A 27,156-nucleotide genomic window follows, 5' to 3' on the forward strand; every position below is an offset into this window, starting at 1 on the left:
CCTTTCTCTCCGGGTGTGTATTTCTGCCTTGCTTCTGTCTTAAATAAACAAGCTGTTTCTCTGTGTGTTCTCCCACATGTTGTGCTGTGTCTCTAATAATAAACTTTATGCCTGTTTTTACAGTTTTTGTCTCCTTGAAACATTCTTGCTTTCACATGGGGCAAGAGCCAGGGTAACTCTGCTTCTAACCTTTATCCCCTGATGGACTACCAGCTAGGATGCCTGGTTTTCATCCAGGCTACTCAGGTTCAATTCCCGGGCAGGAAAATAAGATCCTGCCTTCAAGACCGTTCACTGCTGTCTCTCCAAGAACAATCTCAGAAGCAGCAAGAAGTATAGTTTCAGCTGAAAATAGAGTCACTAACTTGGAATGTCAGCTTAAGAAAATGACAAAATGCAAGAGAAAAGGTAAAGAAAAAAGTAATTAAAGAGAAGATGAAGAAAAGAAGAAAAAAGACATAGGGAACCAAAGATATAATAGAAGAAAACATCTATAGAATTAAAAAATTCTAAATCTATAGATAAAAGGTATACACAGTATCCAGGAAAAAATATGGAAATATTATGACCAACACCAGGATACCTGGTAAAATCACTTAACTGCAAAGAAAAAGTATGAATCCTATGTAAACCTCAGAGAAAACTCAAGTCACATATATAAAGGGCAAAATTCAAGCTCGCTTCCAAGGTAACATTCAATGCCAAGTGACACTGTCAATACAGTTTGGGGGTTGGGGTGGGGACACTCAAGAATTTTATACCCAGCCAAGTTGCCAAACATTATAAAGAGAACAAAAAGTCATTATTCAATATGCATGGATGTTGGACAGTGTAACAGCCATAGATCTTCTTGATAAAAACCTCTGGATGGTAAAATTCAAACAGCCAAGAGATAAACCAAGGTACAGGACCCAGAAATGGTAAGATCCTGTTATGAAAGGACTACCAGGGAGCACCAGATCCTTTTAAATAAAGCACTAAGGCTAGACAACTATGAAAAGTATTGACATAGAATAGAACGTAAATGTTATAATGGGGACAATATAAAGTAATAATACAACTTATGAAAGAACAATCATTTTTGACATTTGTATAGCACACCCCGACTAACCAAAGCATTTTCCATGCAGTCCCTCATTTAATCAACCAAACAATCTTAGCGATGACAAATCTTTAATAAAGCTCAGAGAGGCAAGCCACAAAGACATTCTCACAGACTTTCCAACCTGAATCTCAAAGAGTTTCCAAATTCTCTGCCTGATGTGAATATTTCAATTTCATTTTGCTTACAGCCTCTATTTTGTGCATCTATGTAAAGCCATTTGAGGACATAAATATCACTCCTGAATCTGTACCCAACTGTTCCTCCTGACAAGCCCCAGGCAACCTCCCTGCTGTGATTCTTCTTTCCATGTCATCCCTATTGGTCTCTAATTTCCCTTTCTCATCTGATTGGAGGAACTGCTCCCTGATATCAGAACAAGGACTTGCCACTATACACACGATGAAAAGGGAGATTCCCCAAGAGAGAAACTGACAGACTCACACACACCTAGGGCAGGGGTAACAAACACAACAGCACATGGGGAGAATGGGAAGGGTGAGGCAGAATGAAAGAAAGGCCCAAGGGGAACATGAGTACCGTCTTCAAATATTTAAAAGACTGCCATGTGAAACAGAGTAAATTGTGTTTTTTCTGTTATGAAGGACAGCGCACTCTCATCAGTGGCCCATCTCCCAAGGCCAACGGAGAGCCACGTGTCCAACCAACTTCACGGTGCCTGTTACAGCAGAACACCACCTATATCAATATTTTCTTTATACGTTCGCTTAAATTGGCTCATTCCTTTTGCTCAAATATATTTTTAAAGAATACTTCACAGTATTACTGCCATAAATGGGATATGACAACCACTTGCCATATTTAGAAGACAGCCATACAAATAAAGACAGTGAAAACAAACTAGCATTTTGCGGGGAGCCTGCTCGGCTCCTTCTTTATTACAAAGGGAAATTAGTTTTAAAGAAGGTTAAGGGCACACTAGCAGCAAACTGAGACTTTCTCCTTGGCAGCAAGAAAATATAAGAAGGTGAGCCAATGGCATTCCATGTCACATCCTGGGACTCTAAAAATCATCTCTTGTACCCCTGGGGACACATCCCTCACCTGTATAGGAATGAGTGTGTGAGGGGGAAAATGTTACTAAATAATTTATAAAGTTATTTTACCTTATATTCACAACAAGCCAAATAGGAGTTCAACATGAAAATGCATGTTATAATAAGTAAAGCTGGCAATGATGGAAAAGGCGTCTTTACAAACACTAATAAGAGTTAATATTTGTTGATCAACTATACTTCAATTAAAAAATAGTTAACATCTGTTGGATGTTCTACAGTTTACAAAGCATTTTCATTTACCTCATTACGCGTAATCTATTTGAAGTAGTGACTATTCTGTCCCCAGAAGAATTCGACAAAGCATCCCTCAGGACAGATGACAGCTAAGGCCCCTTCCAACAGCAAGAGTCTCAGGATCTGAGCTGCCTCACCAACCTTGCAATTTGAATCGCTAATTTTTAAAAGAAAAGGAATTTTAAATTAAAACTTTAACCTATGGTCAGTTAGAAATCTGAATTGGATTTACCGAAGTAGAAAGCAATTTAACTCAGCGAGGAAGAAGCACATCCAGGGGACGTTAAAATGGCAATCACTCTGTGTGTGTTAACACAACACAGATTATACGAGCAAGATAACTTCCCCGTAGTGATCAGGGATGGAGAGCTGAGGAAAGGTCACTGAAGGTGAGAACGCACTGAAGCCCTGCTTCTGCTACTTAAAGAGAGGTAACCTCCAAACAGATCAGACAGACTACAATGCTCAAGTGTGCAAATTAAAATTTTCTTCCTATATCCCTTGGCAGCCTTGGACTGCCCCAGATTTATCCAAACCAGACCTCCGTGGTCCTCTTGGGTAACTTAAAGTTAATGGAGATCATCTCACCAACTGCTTTCCTCCTTCTTTTAGGGGCACTAACTCCTAGTTGTTCTGCAAGGACTTCCTTTAGGACACGCGTTCCTGCCCTGCCTTCCCTCTACCAAGTGTGCAAGGTGATCACAGCCAGGGAGCCAACTGGTTTACCCGCTTCGGAGGTATAGCATCTTAGCTGCATTGTTTGAAACATTTTCCTGGGAATGCATAAACACTGAAATACAAAATTCTAGGAAGCCCAGAGGGTTCAGGGCTCAGCCGTTTTGAATTTTAAAGGAGAGAACTATTGAGAATTCTCAATAATCTCGGCACCCTCCTTCTCTGAAGCGAGCCCTGAACTCTCCTCTCCAGATTCTCAGGTTTCCGGTCATCCTCAGAGCCCCTAATGACTGGGAGGATGAAAGCCTTTTCTTTTCCCTGAGAGCATTTTACCCTACTCTTCAACCGGGCAGCGCCACAGATGTGTCACAGATTGAAACGGTTGGGAGATCCCATGCCCTCTGAAGAGCGGGATTGGCGCGGCAGGAGGGGGTGGCATAGAGGATGGGCCAGCACCTACCCTGTGTCTCCCTGCTTCCCTCAGCTTCTTTTGTATCATACCAGTATTTGTTTAAAAATAACCTTTCTATGTAATGCTGAAAAAAATAATGAGATTAGATATTTGCTGAGGGTTTCTGAGCTGACACTGATTGTCATATTTTATTTATGCACCAATGAAAAGTTCTCATAGCCCTTTAATTAGATTAGCTCTAGAATTTGCCATCTTTCGCTCAGCATTCAATTTGCCTCTCCTTATTAGCCTGGTCTTTAAATCTTTCCCTGGAGAGATTAAATCAGTCCATTTTTTCCCTCTTTGAGCCCAAAGCTACATGACTCAAGATGGCAGACATTCTACAAGATACAAGAACAATTCATAAGGTCTCTTGCTTTAATATGATATGAAAAGCTTAGGGGTTGCAGTTAATAAACTCAACCTGAGTGGCCAGTGTGATGTGATGTAGGCACCAATATTAAGCATGATCTTGGCTTGCACTGGAGAGACTTAACAGTCACAGTTAAGGAGGTAGAAGACCTACTGCTCCCTGTTCTGCTAAGACCACCTTTGGACCATTCTTTTCCTTTCTTGACACCACCTTAAAAGAGAAAACAGCCAGGAAGGTAATCAGCATGGCGTGGCCTTAAGCAGAAGCGAGAACTTTTCCACACCCACAGGAAGTGATGACCCAGCTGGTAAAGTAGAGCTCTGGAACACCACTTGGAAGGTGGACAGAGGGAGGGAAAGATGTGAAGGAAAAGTGGGCAAGGAAAGCAAAAACACCACTGTATTAGCTTCCTATTGCTGCCATAACGAATCACTGCAAACTTAATAGTTTAAAGGACCACAAATTATTATCTCACAGTTCTGGAGGTCAGAAATCCAAAATGGTTATCACTGGGCTAAAATCGAGGTGCCAGCAGGGTTACTTTCCTTGCGGAGGCTCTAAGGGAAAATCTGTTTTCTTGACTTTTCCAGCTTTTAGAAGCTGCCTGAATTCCTTGGTTTGGGGCTCCATCCTCCATCTTCAAAACCAGCAGCAGAGGGGCTTCTCTGGTGGCGCAGTGGTTAAGAATCTCCCTGCCAATGCAGGGGACACGGGTTCGAGCCCTCGTCCGGGAAGATCCCACATGCCGCGGAGCAACGAAGCCCGTGCACCACAGCTACTGAGCCTGCGCTCTAGAGACCACAAGCCACAACTACTGAGCCCGGGCGCCACAACTACTGAAGCCCGCGTGCCTAGAGCCCGTGCTCCGCAACAAGAGAAGCCACTGCAATGAGAAGCCCGCGCACCACCACAAAGAGTAGCCCCTGCTCGCTGCAACTAGAGAAAGACCGCGAGCAGCAACGAAGACCCAACGCAGTCAAAAATAAATAAATGAAATAAATAAAAAATTTTTTAAATCTCTAAAAAAAACCAGCAGCAGAGCATCTTCTAAGCTGTCCCTTTGACTCCTGCCTTCCCCCTCCCCCTCTAAGGACCCTGTGAGCACATCGGGTGCACCAGGATAATCACTGATGGTCTCCTCATCTCGAGTCTGAACGTAATCACATCTCCAAGTCTCATTTGCCACGTAAGGCAACATATTCCCAGGGTCCAGGGATTCGGATGAACACATCTTTGAAGGGGCATCGTTCTGCCCACCAGAGCTACCACTGGGGGAGGGGGAGAACTAACGGAGGGCTTGAACTTAGATCACAGACAAGCTGAAGAAGTTGCAGGATTGAATGGTAGGTATTTGTGGATCCTTACAATAAAAAGAAGCAAAGGAGTCGGGGGACCTGGGTTCAAATTCTAGCTCTTCCATTTATGAGTTGGGTAACTTTGGCAAGTTACTTAATGTCTCTGGGCCTCTCATCAGAAAAATGGGGATGAGAATGGTACCCCACTCCTTAGGTTGTTAGGACGCTTAAGCGAGAGCATTAGCATATGGCCTGATACATAGCAGAGGCACAAAAAATGGACCTCCAGATCCAAAAATAAGGAAACTGAGGCTCACAAAATTAAGTAGCTTAACTCTGTCTGTCCATCTTCATATCTGTGATGCTCCCATTAGCTAATCCTTAGGATTAAGATCAGTGTTTGGGCCTAATTTTTTTTTTAAGATTTTTTTTTTATGTGGGCCATTTTTAAAGTCTTTATAGAATTTGTTACAATATTGCCTCTGTTTTTTATGTTTGGTTTTTTTGGCCACGAGGCACGTGGGATCTTAGCTCCCCGACCAGGGATTGAACCCACACTCGCTGCGTTGGAAGGCGAAGTCTTAGCCACTGGACCACCAGGGAAGTCCCTAGGCCTAATTTTTTAAAAACATCTATTGATTCAACAGAAAAATAAGATTCTACATTCAGATTACAGTGCTGAGTGCCAGTGCCAAAGAAGCATTAGCCCCCAAGGAACTCAAGATCTATAAAACAAATAGACAAGATAGAAATACATGGTTGGGAGACTGGGATTGATATATACATACTACTATATGTACGGGTAGATAACTGATAGGGACCTGCTGTGTAGCTCGGGGAGCTCTTCTCAATACTCTATAATGACCTGTATGGGAGGGGAATGTAAAGAAGAGTGGATATATGTGTATGTGTGGCCAATTCACTTTACTGTACTGTTAGTAGAAACTAACACAACAATGTAGATGAACTATACTCCAATAAAAATTTAAAAACAAAAAAAAAGAAACCTGACTAATACAATGGCATATAAAATCATCAATTCTAGAACTTGGAATTGCAGATCATTCTGACCTTAACCCAGTGTCTTTCCAAACTGAATATTGGCTAAGACTGGGCCATACTAATGAATAACACTTTCTCCTTATCTGGAAGGGAGTTGTAAGAACCAGTGCAATTGTGCTGTTCCATCCACGTGCATGCTTATCCCACAGTTCCCGCACAATATTTTTTTTTTCAAAAGACATGGAAAATGTTGTAGTATAGAGAAAATAAATAGAGCATTCTCAAGTGACCGTTTTATTCATTTTAGGAGAGGGTATGTATATTGAAATGCATTTTTGCTCAGAGATGAAAAGGGTCAACTCTGCTATTGTCAAACTTGTTTTTATAAACTCTATTTTATATTTCATTTTGGTATATCAATCTTGAGTACTTTATTGTCAGGTCTTCATTGGTAAACCTCTTCCCTATGACAGTACAGTGTGTACTCAATTTTGGAGCATGGAAAATACATGTACTTGTTTTGTACCTGTAGTTTGGATATATAATTGACATCTTTGTGCTTTGGTGTTTCAAAAATTTTAAGGCTGTAATGAGGAGTCACAATAAATCATCAGTATATTCTCTACAACGAATATGCTCCCTTAATTAAATCATGATGCTGGAAACACACACACACACACAAATTAAATTTAAAAAAGAAAGAAATACACGTGTCAAATAAACGCAAACATGATTTGGTAAATGAGAGGTACAGACAATCTGTGCCCCAGGCTAGGGGTGAGTGATGTAAGTCATTAATTTGGGCTCATAAAAACCTCCCTAGAGGGGATGGAGTTTGGAGGAAAGAGAGGCCTTTCAGGCAGCAGGGTGGGAGGTGACACAACCAAGGTGGGGATGCTGATCACCAAGTAGGAGGGACAGGGTAGCCAAAGTCAGAATTCAGGGGCAGCACAGAGACTCAAACGCCAGCAGGCAGCAGGGAGCTCCTAGAGACACAGGTGCCCACATCGAGGGGTGTGCGGAACGTGAGGGAGGCTGGCCTCCCTGCTGCACTGCACAGGCATGGTACCCTAGAGCTATTCCTCCCTTCAGTTCTGTCAATGTTGGCATCATACCTTTTGGAGCTCTGATATTTGGTACATATATGCTTATAATTATCATATCTTCTTGGTGAATTGACCCTTTCATCAATATATAATGTCCTTCTTTGTTTCTTGTAACAGTTTTTTACTTAAAGTCTATTTTGTCTGATATTACTAGTATTGATACCCCAGCTCTCTTTTGGTTACTATTTGCAGGGGATTTCTTTCTCCACCTTTTCAATTTCACTCTCTGTGTGTCCTTAGACCTAAAGTAAGTCTCTTATAGACAGCATGTAATTGGATCATGTTTTTTTATCCATTCTGCCAATCTATGCCTTTTGACTGAGGAGTTTAATCTATTTACATTTAAGGTAATGACTGATCAGGAAGGAACTACTTCTGCAGTTTTGCTATTTGTTTTCTGCATGTCTGATAGCTTTTTTGTCCTTCATCTCCTCCTTTATTGCCTTCCTTTGTGTCTAGTGCCACATTTTGATTCCCTTCTCATTTCCTTTTATGTGTATTTTATTGATATTTTCTTAGTGGCTACCATGAGGATTACATATAAAATCTAAAGTTATAATAATCTAATTTGAATTGATACCGACTTAACTTCTATAGGGAACAAAAACTCTACTTCCACACAGCTCCATCCCCCTCTTTGCACTACTGATGTCACAAATTACATCTTTATACATTGTGTGCTCATTCAAATAGATTTATCATTATTCCTTATGCATTTATCATTTAAATTCTGTAGAACCTACCACTTTGAATGTGGCTCTTTGTTCTTTGGACATTCACTTAGTTGCTGTAGCCCTCTATTTTCCAGAGCTCCTGTAAAGTTGTTTGAGCTGGTCTCTAACTGTTATTTGTTGTTTGTTTTTCTTTAAATTTCCCATGGAGGAACAAGGGCCTGGCACTTCCTATGCCCCCCATTTTGCTGACATCACTCCACTCAGGCACTGTGGGGTCTGTAAAGGAGGGGAGACCCCAGGTCCCCCTCTACCCCTCAGCTCCCAGCCCTGAGAATGTCTACTGGGGACCCCTAATCACAGGTGTTGATTCAGATTGGAGCAGTCTGAGAGCAGGATTTACATTGCTACTTATTTTACCTGTTTCTGTGAATTTCTTTTTAAAATCCCATTGTCTTCTAAAGAGTGTGTAATTTTTCTATCATTTTAGTTTCATTTATCATTTTTAGTTTAACTTTCTTATTTTGCATACAGGAAACTTCTATTTTCATTGTTTTGAACCTTAGCTGTATTGTGTCTCACTAAATGAGTCCTGAGTCTGCCTTTCTTAATATTTTGAGTTTCATTATTTAACTCTTACTTTCTCTTATTTAATATTTTGATTCTTTTGCATTATTTCACTATTTTCTCACTTCACCTTTGGGCTTTTTTTCAGTTTCCAGTTACTTTATAAGTATTTTTTTTCCCTAATTTCCACTTTCTTTCATCCTTATCCATTGTGTTTCATTTACCACATTTTACCCTCATTTACACTGAAGGCTGTGTATCATTCTTTTAAGCTTGTATTCTTTGCTTCTCAATTATAGTTATTTCTCTTTATTTTATGTAATTTTTAAATTTATCATTTCTAATTCTCACTTTTTAACCTTTAAATCTGTGATCTTTATCTCTATTGTTTTTTACATTTAACTTTTAAGTTTTAACAATATTCTATGTTATCAGTATAGAGTAGTGAATAGAGCCAGACAACGTAGTCTGGATTCAAATCCTGTCTCCACCACTGGTTAGCTGTGTAACCTTTGGGGAGCTATTTAACCTCTCAGTGCCTCAATTTCCCATCTGTAAAATGAGGATATCAACAGTTTCTATCTCCCAGAATTAAAGAAGTTCATATATATAAGGTCTTTAAAAGAGTCTCTGCTACACAGGCGTCCAGGCAGAAACTGATAGCTATTCACCAGCCCATTTCCCTTTTCTCTGAGACACACAGTTGAACACATTTCCCAGCTTCCCTTGAAATTATGTGTAGCCACGTAACTGAGTTCTGGTCAATGAAACTGTGGACAGAAATGATGGCCACCACTTCCAGGCCTAGCTAATAAACACCTCCTTGGTAGTCATATCACAGCCCTTCTTCCTCTATCGATTAGATGTCGATGCTCTAAGGAGACTTTGGCGGCCATAGGTTGAAATGGACATGCACTGGTCCTCCTGACTCCCTGAGTGCCCTCCCCTCCCAAACCCCATCACCAACAGCTTTGCCTCAAAATGTAATTTATATCAGCAAGAAACAAACTTTGAAAGTGCTATGCTACTGAGAATTTAGTTTTTGTATTACAACAGTAGGGGTTAACTAGAACAAAAATTGGTGCCTTAAAGCAGGCACCAATAAAATAAGCGGTACTGGCTTAACAACCAAGCAGTGACAGCAAGGAAACTGGTATCAGAGACTGGAAAAATGGAGATCCAAGTTATGCAATGGCAAAATGTTTGGTAAAATCATCACCTGCAGGAACTAAGAAAGCAGACCTCGTGTCTACCAAGCTGGCGGCTCCAGTGGGGGAAATGGGAAAGTAGAGAATTAGTAATAAAATAAAAGCAATAGTAAAGATGATATTAAAGTAATTTTAAAGAAAAAGAAATGATCAGTCAAGAATTTGTTGGTTTGCAGGCGTAAATGAAAGAGGATAGAATCCATCAATTTGTGTGCCTGAAGGGTTGGAAAACCTCACTGTCTCAAACAGTAAGAAATAAGATTAAAAAAGCTTATAAGTGACAAAGGCCCAAAGCCTCAGCCCCGTGGCAAAGAAATGATCAAGAGTGATGCCTTCCCATCTGAATCTGAGGGCCTCAAGGTAACCACCATTTAGTTGAGAAGGAAGGGCATGGGGTGATATAGTCATATAATAAATCAAGCCTGACAATAATGTCTACGAAAAAACTTTGGGATTAGCCACTGGTATAAAGAACTTAATGGAAGAAAACAGAAGAGAATCCTACTAAGTTGTTGACAGAAATGTATGGCCTAAGATATCATGAGCCTGGACTTTTAAAAAAGAGTCTATACGAGCCTTTAAAAACCTCAGACCACTAAACAGAGGGCACCAAAAGCTGTGCATGCCCTCGCCCCCGTAAAGATGGCAGACTCCCCAGCAACGCTTCACCTGTTGCCATGGAGACTGAAGGACAGGATGAACCTGGCAGCACAGAGCCAGGGGCCATGGAGACAATTAACAAAAGACTCCCTCTCAGAGAGCAGAATCAAGGCCCAGTGGAGAAAGTTCTCCCACTCCCTGGCAGGGGGCCTTCACCTTGCCTACCCACTGGCTTCCAGGATTGCTTTGAACCTGGAGATGCACGTGACTATGGTGAATCTCCTATTTTACACCCTGTTCAAAGGGGAGTTTTTAGTCTCCTGTCATGCTGTCTCTGCTCCACCACTGAAAACTGGGAGGGGCTAGGGAGGAGGTAAATAACTTTTTCCTTTTTAGTTCATAAGTCACAGAAACTCATTTAGTGAGGATCGTTAAACCGGGATCCTCATTTAGACAGAAAGGAGAAAAGCCATCTGCAATGACTGCAAGGGCCACATGGTGTCTCCTTGCTGGGGGGGAGGCGGAGGGGGGTCATACCCAGCTAAGAGAATTTCCCAGCCTCCCTTGCAGCTTCCTGTGGCCATGTGACTCAACCCTGGCCAACAGGATGTGGGCAGAAGCGGGGTCAGCCACTTCCAGCTCTGATCCTTGAACACCCCCCCTAGGAAGTCTTCTGCTCTCTCTTTTCCACTATCCGCTGGCTGGGTGGCAAAGGCCAGGGCACCCTTGGAAGCCACATGCTAAAGCTGGCAGGGCCTTTGTCAGCCTGAATCCCTGGACGGCAGTGTAAGGCAGAGCATCCCCTCCATCCGAGCGGTGCCTTAGGGTAACCAGCAGTAAACGGAGGGAGAAGTGAACTTCACCCAGCAGAGAACCACGCTTCTGATGTTCTAAGCACTGATATCTCAGAATACCTCTTAGACCCCTAGCAGCACCGTAAACACAGGAACTTAATAAAAGCTAGCATGTTCTAAGGGGGGACAACCGTAAACATTCCAGTTTAATGTGGCTGGGTGAGTAATCTACGGGGCAAACGGGATATTGTGTAGCCATTAGAAATAATAAAGTAAAGCAATATGTACTGACATGAAAACGTTTCTGTGCTGTACTAATAAATGGGAAAAAATAGATTAGAAAACAAGGGGACATAATCCCACCTCTGTAGAACTGCATGTGTGTATAACACAGGCCTGAAAACCCTCCAGAAGGATGCTCACAAAAGAATTCCCAGTGAGGAAGGTGAGGCTTCAGTGGTCACTTCTTCTACCGTGTATTTTTCAGGCTTGCATTGATTTTTTATAATGCCTATGTTTTGTCTTCTATATAAAAACAATAAAGCTACGTTTGAACATTAACCATAATATCTTTCCTCCAGTTGACCTTATAACATCCCTTTCATTTCCATTAAGAGATTCTTCCCATCCCCTTTGCTCTGGAATTTCCTAAAAACATTACTTCAAAGAAGTCAGAACATTTATGGGGGGTCCCAAGACAATGCCAATGTCATCTAGGCTCACAGCTCATCTGCACTTTTCACTGCACATCTATTTCCATCAGTTTATAAGAAGTAACACGGTGTAAACTTCCTGGACTCTACCTCCCTAATCCCGGGACATCGGGCCGACCTTGTACAATGACCGCCATCCTCCAGGAGAGGAGGAGGGGGCAACCTAAGGCCCTGTCCTGAAGGCCCCGGTCTGACTTCAACAGGAAGCAGTGAGGGGAGGGAAGGAGCTGCAGCAGGAGCCACCAGCAGACTCTGCGACCTTTCTCACAGTCACACGACTATGGGTGTGTCTGCCACTGAGCCAACTGCCTGCCCCCCCAGCCTGGGCGAAAGAACGACCCTCTGAGTATACGGACCTGTATACAATCTGTTGTTAAGATTGTGGAGACGGTGTCCATGGTTACGATGCTCACCAATGGTGTTTAGGTCACAGATGACTAGACCCTTACCAAATGGCTGTAAAGGCAGGGTTTTGAGCAGAGGTGTGAGCTGGGTGAACTAGAGTTTTAGGAAGATAAATCTGACTATAATGACACCATGAATAGGAAGAGGCTAGAGGCTGAAAACCTATCGTAAAGGCTGTGGCAGTAATGCTGACACGTGTGAAGACGGAAACAGGAAGGAAGAGATCCTGGGGAGTGTACCCAGCACTAAGCACCGAACAGATCCACAGAGACCACACACAAAGTGCAGGAAAACTGAGACCACCCCAGGTATGCCAAACAGAGGACGTTTAATACAGGGAGTTGGTCACGAAGGTATGGAAAGAACTGGAAGGGCACAAAGAAGAAGGAGCGATAGAAGTGATAATAGCTAGAGGTCAGACACTGATGCCCCGGGCTGCATCCCTGAGTCTGCTCGATCTGCTGGACTGCTGCAGAGCCCGTGCCCGTTGGTTCTGGAGCCTGGGGAAAGGGCTTACCCGTCAGGGCTGCTGGAGCCCAAAGCACCCATCCTTGCCTGCAACTGCCCCACTGTAAAACCCGAATCAGGAAGCTTTCTCTCCCTCCTGCCTCTGGTCTCCCACCACGGCCTCCCGTTAGCAGAATTTAACAGGAAGGGAGCTGGCAATGGAGCCAAGGATGTGTCTGACTCCCAGCCCCAGCAGTAAAGTGCAAAGCACCGAAGGATGGGTGAGAGGCCAAGAGTCAATAACCAGCACCCAGCTGACACTCTTACCCATTCTTTTCCAACCTGTGTTAACAAATGTGCATTCCAAAGAAAGCAGACGTAGAGAATGGGCTTGAGGACACGGGGAGGCGGAAGGGTAAGCTGGGATGAAGTGAAAGAGTAGCACTGACATATATACATACCAAATGTAAAATAGGTAGCTAGTGGGAAGCAGCTGCATAGCACAGGGAGATCAGCTTGGTGCTTTGTGACCACCTAGAGGGGTGGGATAGGGAGGGTGGGAGGGAGACGCAAGAGGGAGGAGATATGGGGATATATGTATACGTAATGCTGATTCACTTTGTTATACAGCAGAAACTAACACACCATTGTAAAGCAATTATACTCCAATAAAGATATTTTAAAAAAAACGTGCATTCCAGAGGACAGGTGCAAGGCAGTGGTGACAAGGGGGCCTTGGAAGGCAGGAAATTATAGCCTGTGGCCTCAAGGAAAATTCTAGAGAAAATTTAGACTTGAGGAAAGAGCAAAATTGCTCCTCTGACTATGGTAATCGTATCATTGAAATAAAAGTGAAACGACCAAGCTGGAGCAAGGTAAAGCATGCGATGCACGCCCTCCCTCCAGAAGGGTCTGTCTGCTACACTAATAATAGCATCTTTCTTTTGTCCACGGGGCTGCAGCTACCACATACGGTGCCACTGTGCAAATTTTTTAAAAGGCACCCGCTCTGGGGTGATGAACTATAAAAAGATGTTCCCTCTGGGAGGATAAATTAGAAAAAGGTAGCCCCTCTGAGCTGATGAATTGGAAGAAGGCACGCCTTCCTCAGCACCAGGGCCCAAGCCGGGGGTCAGCCCCACTCACCCCTGGGCCCGCACGTGTACTCCTGGCGGGACATGGCCCACACAGCTCTAGGCCGCAGCCCACCTGTTCCAATAAGCTAGTATTTTCTAAGCCCTTTGCGTGTGTCTCATATAATCCTCACAACGGTTCTATGAAATAAGCACTATCATTGCCCAGTTTACAGCCGAAGAGAAATTAAATGACTTGTTCCTGGTCATATACCTGGTAAGTGACAGAACTGCTGGTAGAAATTTGAAACCTAACGTTAGCCCCGTTGAGGGCCTACGATGGGGCAGAGGCCGGGCTCAGATCTTTACTCACATGACCACAGTTGATTCTCAGAATGTTACCGAGTCCAAGCTCGCTTTGTTCACTGCACGACAGGCCAATAAATCGGGAGACGAGGTGCTGACGCAGGGAATACGACCTTATTCGGAAAGCCGGCAGACCGAGAAGACGGCAGACTAGTGTCTCCAATAAACCATCTTACCGGGGTCTGGATGCCAGTTTCTTTTATAGCACACAGAGGGGGAGGAGGTGAGGAAGTAAAGTAAAAAGGCCGTAAGATTTGCCAATATCCCCTGGAATGGCCAGCCTCGGGGAGGGGGTGTGTTAATTTCTTCTTTCTTGCAGCCATCCACAGGTGCACAGGGGCCGGATGTTGCCCTGAACAAAAAGGCACTTTGGTTTAACCTTCAGGCAGAGGGACAGGGTTCCCCGAGGCAGGCCATTATGTATACACAGTACCCTTTTAGTGAACCAAAGCAGCGGAAAGCAAAGGTTAAAGAAAAAAAAAAAACAGATCCAACGTGGAGTCAGATTTGGCTCTTCCCTGTTACGAGAATAGCATGAAGTGGCCATGCCTACCTTCAGTTCACCCGTCGAGCCTTCTCTGCAGGGGGAACCTGGGCCCCAGGCCTGGGGGAAGAGCCCAGCCTGCATGCCCGTGTACCCAGCATGTGTGCACCACCCCGGCCATGGAGAACGGCATCCTTTCATTTATTAATCTTCTGTTCAAGTTACTGCTTTCCTCAAAGGAGGCCAAAGCGCAGTCAGCTCTGATGGGGCAACGAGACTGCAGAGGAATATCGGCGGAATCTGGGACTTCCTGTGGGTTTTTCTCCTGGTGAAACAAAAAACCCCTTTGACTCTGGCTCCTTTGGGGTTCCAGGGAACAAGCTGGCATTATCTTTGCACTGAAGGGCCTTTGACTCCTATAGTCCCCGCAGACAATGCTGAAAGAACACCCAGAGGATTAGCCAACCAGCCTGCCAAGTCCCCAGCCTCACAGTAGCTCTCCCTCAGTGACAACAGCTCACAAGTGACAGCTCCAGAAATTCACAGGGAGCTGGTGAGGTTTGGTGGCAGAGCAAGCAGCCGGGTCCCCCTTTGTCCCCGCCTGCACTCAGGTTGGGTTCACTTCCATAAGGGTCTTATTAAATAAGCACGGACTGCGACGATTTCTTCCCTGCAGCCAAAACACCTGAGAAGCCAAGGGAGAGGCCAAACTCTATGCTGAGAGAGAAAGGCATGGCAGGCGCGCTGCTGAGTTGAGCCTCTTCTAAGGTTAGAATGCCCTCTTTGGGTGTGAGATGATACAGCAAGAGCGGGGAATTTTCTGCAACAGGAGAGGCGACCTATCAGAGGGGATTCCAAGAAACCAAAATCCAATCAGTGGAGCATCTCACAGAGAGAACGGAGAATGTACATATCATGCGGATGAAAATTTTATAAAGACAAACCCAAAATTAAATTACACCTTGAAAAAGCAAAGATCGACCGGCTCTAGAACCAGAATTCCAGAACTCCCTTCCCAGAGCCAACCCCCAAGTGCTCTGTTACACCACCTTCACCCTCCGTGATCGTTTGCTATCGATCAGCCACGTGAAGCCTCCTCATGACCAGCAGCCCTCGAGCGCTCACAGCCCAAGACAGCAACATAGGAGCCAAAGGCATCGCCCACCCTGGCTGGTGGCGGGGCTGGACATTTAAGGGGGCACCTTGACAGTTCCAACCCCTCTTCCTTCCAGCTTATCAATGACAGCAGGTGTCTATGGCTCCCTCCGAGACAAGCAGGGGCTCTGGAATCCAGGTGTCAGACCAAGGACCAATCACCAGCCAGGCCTGGAGGGCACACCGTCTTGGAAGCTGAGCACGGGAGCCCCCCCGACCCCGCAGAGCAGACCGCCTGCCAGCGCTGCCTTGTAGAAGAGCCAGTCTGCACTCCTGCGCCGGCAGCGTGCTGAAGCCCGGCTGAGCAGTACACCTTCCGTGGGGTCCTGCTCCCCCTCCCCTGCAACGCCGCCTCCGTCCCTGGGCTCAGCCCTTATGCAGGCTGGGCTTGTGTCTCACAACAAAGGCAGCATGTCGGGGGCCCATCTTGGGAAGAGCAGAGATAATACAACAGCCACTGAGGCTAAGAATTGGAAATGCAGCAGGAGAAAATGAGGGGAAGGGGAGAACAAGCAAAACGAGGTCAACAACGATTAAGTACAAGCTCGTGATGCATCATCGAAAATTCCTAACTCGAGAAGTCCCTGTTGAGAACCGTGAGCTTCCCCTCACGCATCCTGCAGGAGTCTGCAAGCCCTCGTGTGCACAGATGTAAAGCGATGGAGAGTCTATCGACCCCACTGAGTTAAGGGCACGAGCATCTATTTTGCTGCAGAAACACTCATGCGATTCAGATAAGGGATCAGGGACCTGGATTAGGGTGTGAGGGACAAGCTATAAGGCAAACTGAGATCCCAGGCAGGACTGATGTTAGAGGCGATATCAGCGAGTTTACCATCAAGACAATGCTTTACACGTAAACAGTACAGATTATGATGCGCTCATATAAATGATCGGATTAGACCTTTACCACAATTCTACACTGAGGGCTGACAAGGAAGGACACTCAGATTCAGAGAGACTTAAGGACTTGCCCAGGGTCCTGACTCACAGTCCTATCCATCCGGCCACTCGGCCAGTCACAGTTAACCATCACTTACCCACATTAATGATGAGTCATTGATCACAATTTAAAAGAAATCTGCCAGGTACCTCTGCACTTCCATTAAAAGGTGCATTGGTCGATGTTTCAGAAATTCACAGTACATCTTGATACGTGATGAACATCCCGGGGTAGAGGCTCTGGAGGGGCAGGGGCAGTGCCAAAGGTCAGCTTGGGGTGCTGCAGTCCCCACATGCTTCCTGGGTCCTCTAAAGCCACTCCAAACTAAAATCATCAGGGCGTGCTTTGATATGGGCAGCTGACATTTTCCTCTTATGCAATGTGTGAATGGCAGAGCCTTTAGAAATTTTCACCACTTGTATTGATCTTGAACATGCAGTGTGTTCAAGAGCGTGTTTGCATGCAAAAGCAACTTTAAGACACGTGCCCTACTCTGCCTTTCCTAACCCAGCTGCTGCCCGAGCCTCCCATGACACATTTCAGGAACCACCACCGGTTGGGAAGCAATTCCCCCGCGCGATGGTGGCCCAATTACAATGTTAGTTTCAACCCATGCAATTCGGTAAGTCTCTATTCCTACTACGGGTCTAACGCAGATGATAAGAAGATAAATAAGACAAGAAATTCAGCCCAGACTAATGCAAAGGCATATCCAAAAGAGTGTGTTTCTCTCCACTCAATTTCTGGTTGACTCACCCCTTCCTGGCTCTGTAATGATGAATAATTATTCATTGTATTGGGAAAGGCAGTCTCCTAATTTGGATAGGATATTGTTTTTTTAAAAGGGTCTTATGCTCCTTAAAAAGCAGAATACAGGGACTTCCCAGGTGGCGCAGTGGCTGGGACTTCATGCTCCCAATGCAGGGGGCCGGGGTTCGATCCCTGGTCAGGGAACTAGATCCCACATGCATGCTGCAACTAAGAGTTCGCATGCCACAACTAAGGAGCCTGCTGGCCGCAACTAGGGAGCACGCCTGCTGCAACTAAGACCTGGCGCAACCAAATAAATAAATAAATCTACATTTCAAAAAAAAATTATTAAAAAAAAAAAAAAAGCAGAATACAATTTTAAAAGCAGAGTCAATATAAATGTACCCCAAGATCAGCCTAAGGTAAATAACCCCTTTGGGATATCTCATTTTTATTTTCACTGAGCCCTACTCCACCTCAGCAAACTGGGAAAAACAGGACTAATATCAATACCTTTCCTTATATATCACTTTACGCTTTCCAAAAAAGTTTCAAAAACATTCCAGTATTTATTGGAATGAATGTACTTAGATAATCCCAAATCCTAAAGTCAAGAAAATATAACAGTTGGATTAATATGACAGAATTTGTCCATTTTTCCATTCAAATGACTATTTGAGTCAAGCAGAGGAGAACACACAAAAGCTGCCCTGTTGGGAAATAGTTCAGAACTCTTCCTACAATCCCCAAAGCCAATTAGGCAGCTGGGGAGAGGATGAGGTCATGAGTGTGGGATCAGCGTGAGACACTCCCCTTCCTTCCGCCCCCACCAGCTGTGAGCCTCCCAGCCACTCGGAATGTGGGTGAAATTGACTACATGGTAACACCACGGGCCAGGAAATTAACACAGAGTGTCTATAGATGGACTGATCTCTCTCCTCCTAGATGAAGAGCAGCACATTTTATATACAAGTGTGGAAATCAATACTTGCGTAAATTATCTTCAAAACTGTTATACCCAGCCGTAAACATTGCAATCGATACATTCTAAATTAAAGGATTCCTTCTTTCTTCCTCCACTCACCTACCTATCTATCCAAGTATTCACTGGGTACCTACTAGGTGCTGCTTACTTCTTGATAATGTTGGTGTATCCCAATTGCCAATCATTCTGATGAAACAGCATCCAGAAACTTCAAAAAATTAATTCTCTTTTTTCCCCTGGACCATGGCTTCTCAAGGGTATGGATAACAGTCTACACATTTTTTTAAAATCTAAAGAGCCACCGCGGTATCCGGCAATGTGATTTGTGCATTTCAATAAACTTTTGAACTGAGATGAACTTCTGGAACTCTTGGTTGGTTTCGAAAGACATAAAAATTAACAAGATGGGGTTAATCCACACACGGGATTGCTCAATCTAAAATATAATAAATCGTTTAATTCAACTCAGTCAGAGTGGAATAAACCAGGAATGTACTACATACATGAGGGGAAAGGCGATAAACCAGAGAGCTTCCTTGAGCTGAAGGGGTTTACACTGGAGTTGGGAAGGCAGGTTAAATACACAACAAACTGTAACAGAAGAAGTGGAAAAGAGTAGATGATCCCAGAGGACCAGAGAAGGCTGGAAAGTATTACTGGCAAGATGTGTAGAGACTGGGGGCAAAGAGGACAGATTCCATCATGTTCTTGGTGGACAGAATAAAGTGTGCAGTCAAAGGGCCAGAGTATCCATTTTAGGGATTTAGTGGCCTGTTTAAGGAAGGCCTGGAAAGGAATGCTAAGAATTTGGTCGCAGGACAATAATGAGTTTGCACGGGGGGAACAGTGACCTAATCAGGTCTCTGCTTTAGGAAGATTATCCTGGCAGCAGCATGCAGGCCCGTCTGGCAGGAGGTACTGAGCAGAGAAATACTGACACAATCAAGTTTCAGGACTGGGAAGACGCAGTAAGGATTGAGATGCCTTTGGAAGAAGCGTCCTAATAGCGGCTGCGAAAATCTGAGGGTTGCCTTAAATCACCCGGAAAGAGTACCAGGCTTCGTTAGATCTCCCCTTTCGACTGGATGGTCCTTGTGGACAATCTGATACATCTTTAAACACCCTGCTGGGTACACCACAGTGCCGTGCATACAGTAGGTGCCAAATAAATGTTCCTGAATGGATAAATACAACGGAATGAATAAATGGATAAATTAGTGTCTCTTCTAGGAGAGAATTCTATAACCAGACAGAGGAAAACAAAAGCATTGATTAGAGTCAAGCGAACTGGAGGCCCCAGATCTACTATTTGAATTGAATGCAGATTATCTATACCCAAGGTCAGCTGTCTCACATTTCACTATGCCCGGCTCGTGGCTATAATGAAAGCATCAAGGAAATATTAACAAATTGTACGGAGTTGAGACCTTACAAATTCTCATCACCAGAAAAAAAAAAAAAAAACTTTGTAACTTTCTAAGGTGAAGAATGTTAACAAGACTTATTGTGATCATTGCACAATGTATACAAATACCGAATCATTATGTCCTGCACCTGAAACTAATATAATGTTAGTGTCAATTACACCCTAATTAAAAAAAAGAATTGTACTGAGATACACAAATTTTTTTTCAGCAGAGGATCTGTAATCACAAAACAGCTTTCACAAGTCTCTGTTTCCAGTGTATTAGAAACAGAGCCCCATTTATCTCTCTTTACTCTTTTTCTTATTCGACCGCTGTGAAATTGTCCTCCTTTGCCTATCAGTATTTTAGTAAGATGAGATATGCTTTCATTTATAAATGGAAAACACATACATTCTCCTGTGTCAAAAATAAAGCCTAATAATTATGCCAAATCATCTTATCAATCGACTTGCAAATTAAGAGACGACAGGTATGAAAAAGAAAAGTTAGGTTGCATGTCACAAAACCAAATTTAAAGTCAGGTTCTACATTCAAGACAATTCACTCTTTAAATTTAGATATTTCGCCTTTCAACCTGTGAAAGCAATTAGTCGCCACACAGGGCCACCTGTCAAATGAACGTTTCTATTCCTGGTCGATGTGTTTGCCTGGGTGAACATGATCATGTTAATCATTAATATCAATCCTAGATACAGGTAACCCTGGGGAGTTAAAATACCAACCTCATTCAGGCAGCTGAGTGCAGGGAACGGGCTGAGCCTCTTGAAATGGAACCAACTGGGTCGGCGGGGGCGGGGGGAGGAGGCAAAACGTGAAACCCCACAGAGCAGAGAATAGGAAATTTACACAGTCGCCCAAGTCCTGGACAATCCCAATCCTCCAGGACAAAAGTCACAAAATCCGAGAGAGGGAGGGGTTCCCACACATAGTCCACTGCAGCCTCTGTCCCACGTGCAGATCCCCCCCCATACGGTCACCACAGAATCAGCCAACACTAACTTAAATGCTTCCAGTGGCAAAAAGCTGGCCACTTTTCCAGATGGGTTATTCTATGCATGGACAACTTTTTGGCAAGTTTTTCCTCGAAGTTGAAAAGTGATGCCCTACTCATGTGTGGCTCTGTTTCTAATTCTGGGCCAAGAAGGCCCTCTAAGGGCTTCCCTGGTGACGCAGTGGTTGAGAATCTGTCTGCTAGTGCAGGGGACACGGGTTCGAGCCCTGGTCAGGGAAGATCCCACATGCCGTGGAGCAACTAGGCCCGTGAGCCACAACTACTGAGCCTGCGCGTCTGGAGCCTGTGCTCCGCAACGAGAGAGGCCGCGACAGTGAGAGGCCCGCGCACCGCGATGAAGAGGGGCCCCCGCTTGCCGCAACTGGAGAAAGCCCTCGCACAGAAACGAAGACCCAACACAGCCATAAATAAATTAATTAATTAACTATTTTTTTAAAAAAAGAAGGCCCTCTAAATGTTGCATGAATGACTAATGAGTTAATGAACACATGGATTCTTACAGATCAGTGACAATGTGAAAAAAGTAACCGTTCAGAATTTTAAGTGTTTAAGAGCCATGATAGCTCAAAAATAAATAAATAAGCAGTTGGTTTCAATTCATTTAATATTTAAGTAGAGGGGAATTATGCAGAACTACGGAGCGAAGCATGCTTATGGAAACAGCTCCAAGGAAGAGAAGAGGACCCAGATCCTAATACCCTCTGCTGCTCCCACCCATTTTCCACACCTATAAACTGAGCAGGCCAGATCCCATGATCTCTACTGTCACTCACAACCATCAGGTCTCTGATGTGACTTATCCCCGCAGACAGCTGTGCCACACCTCCAGGAGTTTCCTGTCTTAACTACATGTCTCTGAGAGTTCAAAGCCATCTGCAAATAAAGGGTAAAAGTCCTACCATGGCAGGCAAACGCAGGGGTTGAACAGGTAGAATTATATCCATGTGTTTTCAGGATGAACGCAAGGCAACGTGGTTGGGAAATTAATCTGAAGTTGACTGAAAATGAGAATCTAGGGCTATTTATTTCAATTACCTCATTTGAGATCAGGCCCCCTACACCTATGGTTACCATTATAAGGACCAAATATATATTTCTCAGCAGCTGCACTTGGTAAATGCACTTGTCCGTGCCTCGCCGGCCAGAACTCAACAGATCTGACCACCTGATCGTTTGAAGCTTCTTCCAGCAATAAATTCTGTGATTCTGTTTGTAACACCCGAAGACCAAGAGGCGACCCTAGTGATCTCAGGAAGCCTAGCTCTACCATCCATTTCTGAGCCATGACAGGAGGCAAGTGGCCAAAAGGAAGGAGGGCCGGATAAAAGGAAGCAGACAGGGGCTTCCCTGGTGGCGCAGTGGTTGAGAATCTGCCTGCCAATGCAGGGGACACGGGTTCGAGCCCTGGTCTGGGAAGATCCCACATGCCGCGGAGCAACTGGGCCCGTGAGCCACAATTACTGAGCCTGCGCGTCTGGAGCCTGTGCTCCGCAACAAGAGAGGCCGCGATAGTGAGAGGCCCGCGCACCGCGATGAAGAGTGGCCCACGCTCGCCACAACTAGAGAAAGCCCTCGCACAGAAACGAAGACCCAACACAGCCATAAATAAATAAATTAAAAAAAAAAAAAAGTTAGGTCTTTAAAAAAAAAAAAAAAAAAAGGAAGCAGACAGAAAACCAATGGTCATGTCAGCAGCTGAGCACACCATGTGGGCCCCTGACTGCCTTCCAAAGCCAAAGAGAAATACCACGTCACTCACTGATCAGCCACAGTTCTCCTCTCCCGCTACCACTTGGTATGAAAAACTGGGAAGCTGATGGTGAAGTCTTGTGCTCAAAGAAGCAGCTGGTAAAGTCTGATTTCAAGAGAAAATGGATTCAGAATGGTCAAAGCATCTGTGGCAAGTATTTTTTAAATTGCATGATTGTTGCACAAAAGATACTTGCTAAGGAATTTTCACCACAGTCATTAAAATCAAGAACAAGAGAAGATTCCCAAGGGCTAAAAGGCTTATATTACTAAATGGTGCTGGCTGGAAAAGTGGCACAGCTGTGCCAGAGGGGACCCGCCCCAGCCCCAGGGTGGGTGCCCAGGGCATCTCTGGAAGCAGTGCTCTCTGCTGGCTTTGCATGAGAACCCGGCATATAAACTGAATTAGTATCACCATTGTCAAAAAGGTTATTCTAATTCCGGTCTAATGATCCTAATCTAAAAATTTTATACTCAGAAACTTTGTTCTGTGCTGGTCTTTAGATCTTATTATTTAAAGGTCACCCCTGTATCCTCTCTTCGCTCTGAAGATCTTTCATCAAACTTTGACCAAATCACAATAAAATTCAAACGTTAACAATTTAATCGCTAATCCTTCTTCAATCACAATTTTAAGAATTTTTTTAAAAGGAAAAGTTTTAATGAACATATTAAATGTGGGCTTTTTTTTTTCTAATGTCTTAATGTTTGAGCAATGAGCTACTGTTCTTTTTGTCATCTAATGAAACAATAATAGTTTGCATGCAGTTTTTTGGAAGTAGATATAAACTGATGAACATGGCACAGAAATGGCTTACAAGAAAACAGACACCAAACTATTGCTCTGCATTGCTGGGATTATGGTGGTTTTCAGTGTTCTTTTTCTTGTTTGTAGTTTTCCGTGCTTCCTGTAACGAGCACCCACTACTTTTGGAAAAAGAAAAAAGAATGAACGAGAAAAAAAAGAATAAGAGAAACAATTGAATTAGGGATTGTTTCTGCAGCACAGAAACCTGGCATTCACTCTCCCTCAGGTGCACAGACTTTGCCTGATGGTCCATTTCTGGGGGCATCTCAGGTGAACAGTGAGGTCCTTGCAGAAATGTCCTGGGTCCCAGCCCTCCCAGGTAACCATGACACCAAAAGCCTCAATCTCAGTTTACCCTTCTTGTGCCATCCTAAGGGTCCTGGCAAATTTATGTGTTAAAATAAAACATTCATGCAGACTCTATTTAGTCTTGAGACCTCTGATGAGTTCTTTCTTTTTCCTTTTTCTCAAAGTGTTGATTCAATACTCTATTTTTTAAGGGGATCTCTGATGAGTTCTTGTGATATGTTCTTTGAAGGTTTTAGTACGTTTTTCCTCTGCAAATTTTCACTGCTTATTTTTGCAAGAAGACAGCTTAAAATGGGATTTTTTTTTTTACATAGGGATGAAAACAAGATTATTTCAAAGTCTCTTCTGCCAGGGCTAACAATTCACTCATATTTTGGAGTCTATAAATACGTAGGGTTATAGACTCCAAAATATGAGTGAATTGTTAGCCTGGTATATTATTATCAATTGTTCTAACACAGGTCTGCTCTGAACTACAGCTCGCCTGCATAACCTCAGTTTGGCCAGTGGTTGAGAACACAGCTGTGAGAGGCACCCACACCAGGGTTCTAATCCTAGCTGTACCCTCCACAGACACATGACCTTTGGAAAGAAGCAGGGTGACCCTGCATCTCAGCTTTGTACAGGGAGAGGATTATAAGTATCTACCTTACAACAGTCTGGGGCGGATTTCATCAGAGCAATTCCTGATAGACTGCCTGGGACACCGTAGGCGGTAAAAAAAAATTGCAGATGTTCTTATTCCTCTTGGTAGCAGTGATGTCTTATATTCGTGCAGTGACTCACAGGCTTCAAGGAGCTCTCAGATCTTTTACCTCATTTGAGTCTCAGGCAGCTCTATCAGTCCAAAAAGCTACTGTCCCCATTTTATCTTTTTTGTAAACAGATGACGAAACTGAGGCTCAAGATCACAGAGCTTAGAAAGCAGCTCCAGGCCTCTCTTTGCTCAGTGCCAGGTCTCAACTGACCCTCAAAAGACTTCATGTGCCATGCCTGAACTTAATAAGATTAAATTTCCTTTAAAAAAAAAAAAACTCTGGGGCTTCTCTGGTGGCGCAGTGGTTGAGAATCTGCCTGCCAATGCAGGGGACAAGGGTTCGAGCCCTGGTGTGGGAAGATCCCACATGCCGCGGAGCAACTGGGCCCGTGAGCCACAACTGCTGAGCCTGCGCGTCTGGAGCCTGTGCTCCGCAACAAGAGAGGCCGCGATAGTGAAAGGCCAGTGCACCCCGATGAAGAGTGGCCCCCACTCGGCGCAACTGGAGAAAGCCCTCTCACAGAAACTAAGACCCAACACAGCCATAAATAAATTAATTAATTAATTAATTAATTAAAAAGCCAACGTTTAAAAAAAAAAAACTCTGCTATTCATACTTTAATCAAATCAGACTGGTTTTTCTACACCACTCCAAATTAATTAGGTTTTGCTTAGTGAAAAGAGCAACTGAGGTTATTATTTAGAGCTTACTGTGTATCTCAGCTCTGGGCTGGGGGTTCACGTCCACGGCCACATTTAAACCCCTAGGGACCCTATGAGGTGGCACTGCCATTGCCCCCATCTCATAAATGGGGCAACTGAGGCACAACTAAGTCCAGGATTGAGACGCAGGCTGACTGCCTCATACCCCAGCTCTTAAAACTCCGGGGCTGTCCAGATCGCATTTGCCCAACTGACCATACATTTCGCAAAGTGCTTTCACACACAGCAAGTCTACGGGACCGGATTGCGGGGGTGGGAGTGGAGGAGGGAATGGGTTCGCAGTGCTCTTTTCTACATTCGAAGAAACCGAGGCTCAGAGATGTTAAAGGACTTGTCCGAGTTGCCCGGCCCTCTTCTGGCGCAGCAAGGACACACACTCCCGCACTCCAGACCTCATTCTCTTCCCAAAGTCTCAAATTCCTTTGCATGTATTTTAAAAGTGAGATGGCAGGAGACGTCCTGCCGTTCCTGACAAGCAGCTGTGCACTTAATGGCCTAAGTGTCAACCCTGAGCGTTGACAGCGTGACCCGTACTCGGGGCGGTGGAAGTGGAGGGGTCGCTCCGAGCCGGGCGTGGGCGTCACTACTGCCGAGGAAACGGGAGGTGAAACTGCTCGCCGAGCAGCCACTTGGGGCGGGCGGTGCCAGCACCACGTTCCTCAACCCACCCCAACCTCCTCCCTCCAGGTCCCCGATGGGGTGGAAGCCGAGACTCGGCCCGGGGTCGGGACGCGGTCTCGGGACCGGGCGCCCGGGCGTCCCCTGGCCCGCGGATGAGGGCGCACGGCGACCCGAGGCTCGGACGGCGCAGTCCCCGGGCGCATCCAAACCCGAGCGCGCCCCGGCCGCCTTCCTCGGCCACCGGGACCCGCCCTGGCGGGTCCGACCGGCGCTGCTGCCAAAACTGCGGCTCCCGGGATCTCGGCACGGTCTTCGGGGAGGACCCGGCGCGACAACGACCCTAGCGCGGCGCGCCACGCGCCCTGCCTCAGTTTCCCTCACCTCGCAAGGACGCATAAACCCAAGATGTTAACAGCGGCGCAGCCCGGACCTGCACGATTTCCAGACAGAAGAGCGCACCCTCCCCGCCGGACCCCCGCCCCGACCTGCTGGGCGGCCGTGACAGCACCCCTACCTGCGCGGTGGCCCCCGCCGCCACCGGCCGGGGCGCCCTGGGGACCCCCGCCCAGCATGCGCCCCGCCGGCTCCTCCCGCTCCGCCTCCTCAGCCTCCAGCTCCGCGGCGGCCGGCGGGCTCCGTGCGCCCCGAGGCCCGCGGCGCGGGAAGCGAGCGGCCGCGCCGGACGGGAAGTGGGGAGGGGGCTGGCGAGGAAGGGGAGGCTTCTTCCTCCTCCCGGGCCGCGCGGGCCGTTTCCTCCCCAGCCTCGGCCCCGGCACGCGCGCGCGCGCGCGCACACACACACGCACACATACGCGCACACACACGCACACAGACGCGCGCACAGACGCATACAAGCACGCACACACACACACACACACGCACACAAGCACACGCGAGCGGCTGGGGCGGGCGGGGCCGGCGGGCCCACAGCCTGCGTCCCGGACCTCGGGAAGTTTGCTTTTCGCTCTCGCCCGTCTGCTGGACGAAAACGAGAGGGGAAGTGCGGTGGGGAGAACGGGTGCTCCGAGAAGGAGAAACTGGGAGGCCTTCCTGGGGCGGGGGGCGGGGCGGCTCTACGAGGGTGCCTCGCAGACAGTAATTAGGGAAGTGACCAAAAGGTTGATGGAAGAGATGGAGGGGAGGAGAGGAGCGGGGGGAGGAGAACGAGGGGAGACGACGGACCACACTGGGAAAGAGGGGGGCGAGCAGTTCAACAGGAAATGAGGATCCAACTATTTGAATCTTCTGGCAGCACTGGACTGGTCCCAGATG

The 27,156-nt window shown here is 45.6% G+C and overlaps 1 protein-coding gene across 23 annotated transcripts in view; it reads right to left on the reverse strand.

Annotated features, from left to right (window-relative positions):
• The window catches only part of DISC1 (DISC1 scaffold protein), a 598,559-nt gene extending 571,747 nt beyond the window's left edge, over positions 1-26,812 (reverse strand). For 18 of the 23 annotated variants that reach the window (XR_014252949.1, XR_014252950.1, XM_082422985.1 and 15 more), the window contains exons 1-2: positions 26,399-26,596; positions 22,677-22,772 (exon numbers count right to left, since the gene is read on the reverse strand). Coding sequence is in view for 21 of the 23 variants with exons in the window: in XM_082422985.1 (XP_082279111.1) it covers positions 22,677-22,772; positions 26,399-26,456 (154 nt within the window). In the remaining 2 variants the exon portion in view is untranslated. Of the gene's footprint in view, positions 1-22,676; positions 22,773-26,398 lie in introns of all 23 variants that reach the window. The other 5 variants (XM_082422971.1, XM_082422980.1, XM_082422979.1 and 2 more) reach the window with 2 other exon arrangements.
• Positions 26,813-27,156: the final 344 nt, after the last annotated feature.

Source organism: Balaenoptera physalus (assembly GCF_965194825.1).
Source record: "Balaenoptera physalus genome assembly, chromosome: 14".
In the NCBI taxonomy this organism is placed as follows: Eukaryota; Metazoa; Chordata; class Mammalia; order Artiodactyla; family Balaenopteridae; genus Balaenoptera; species Balaenoptera physalus.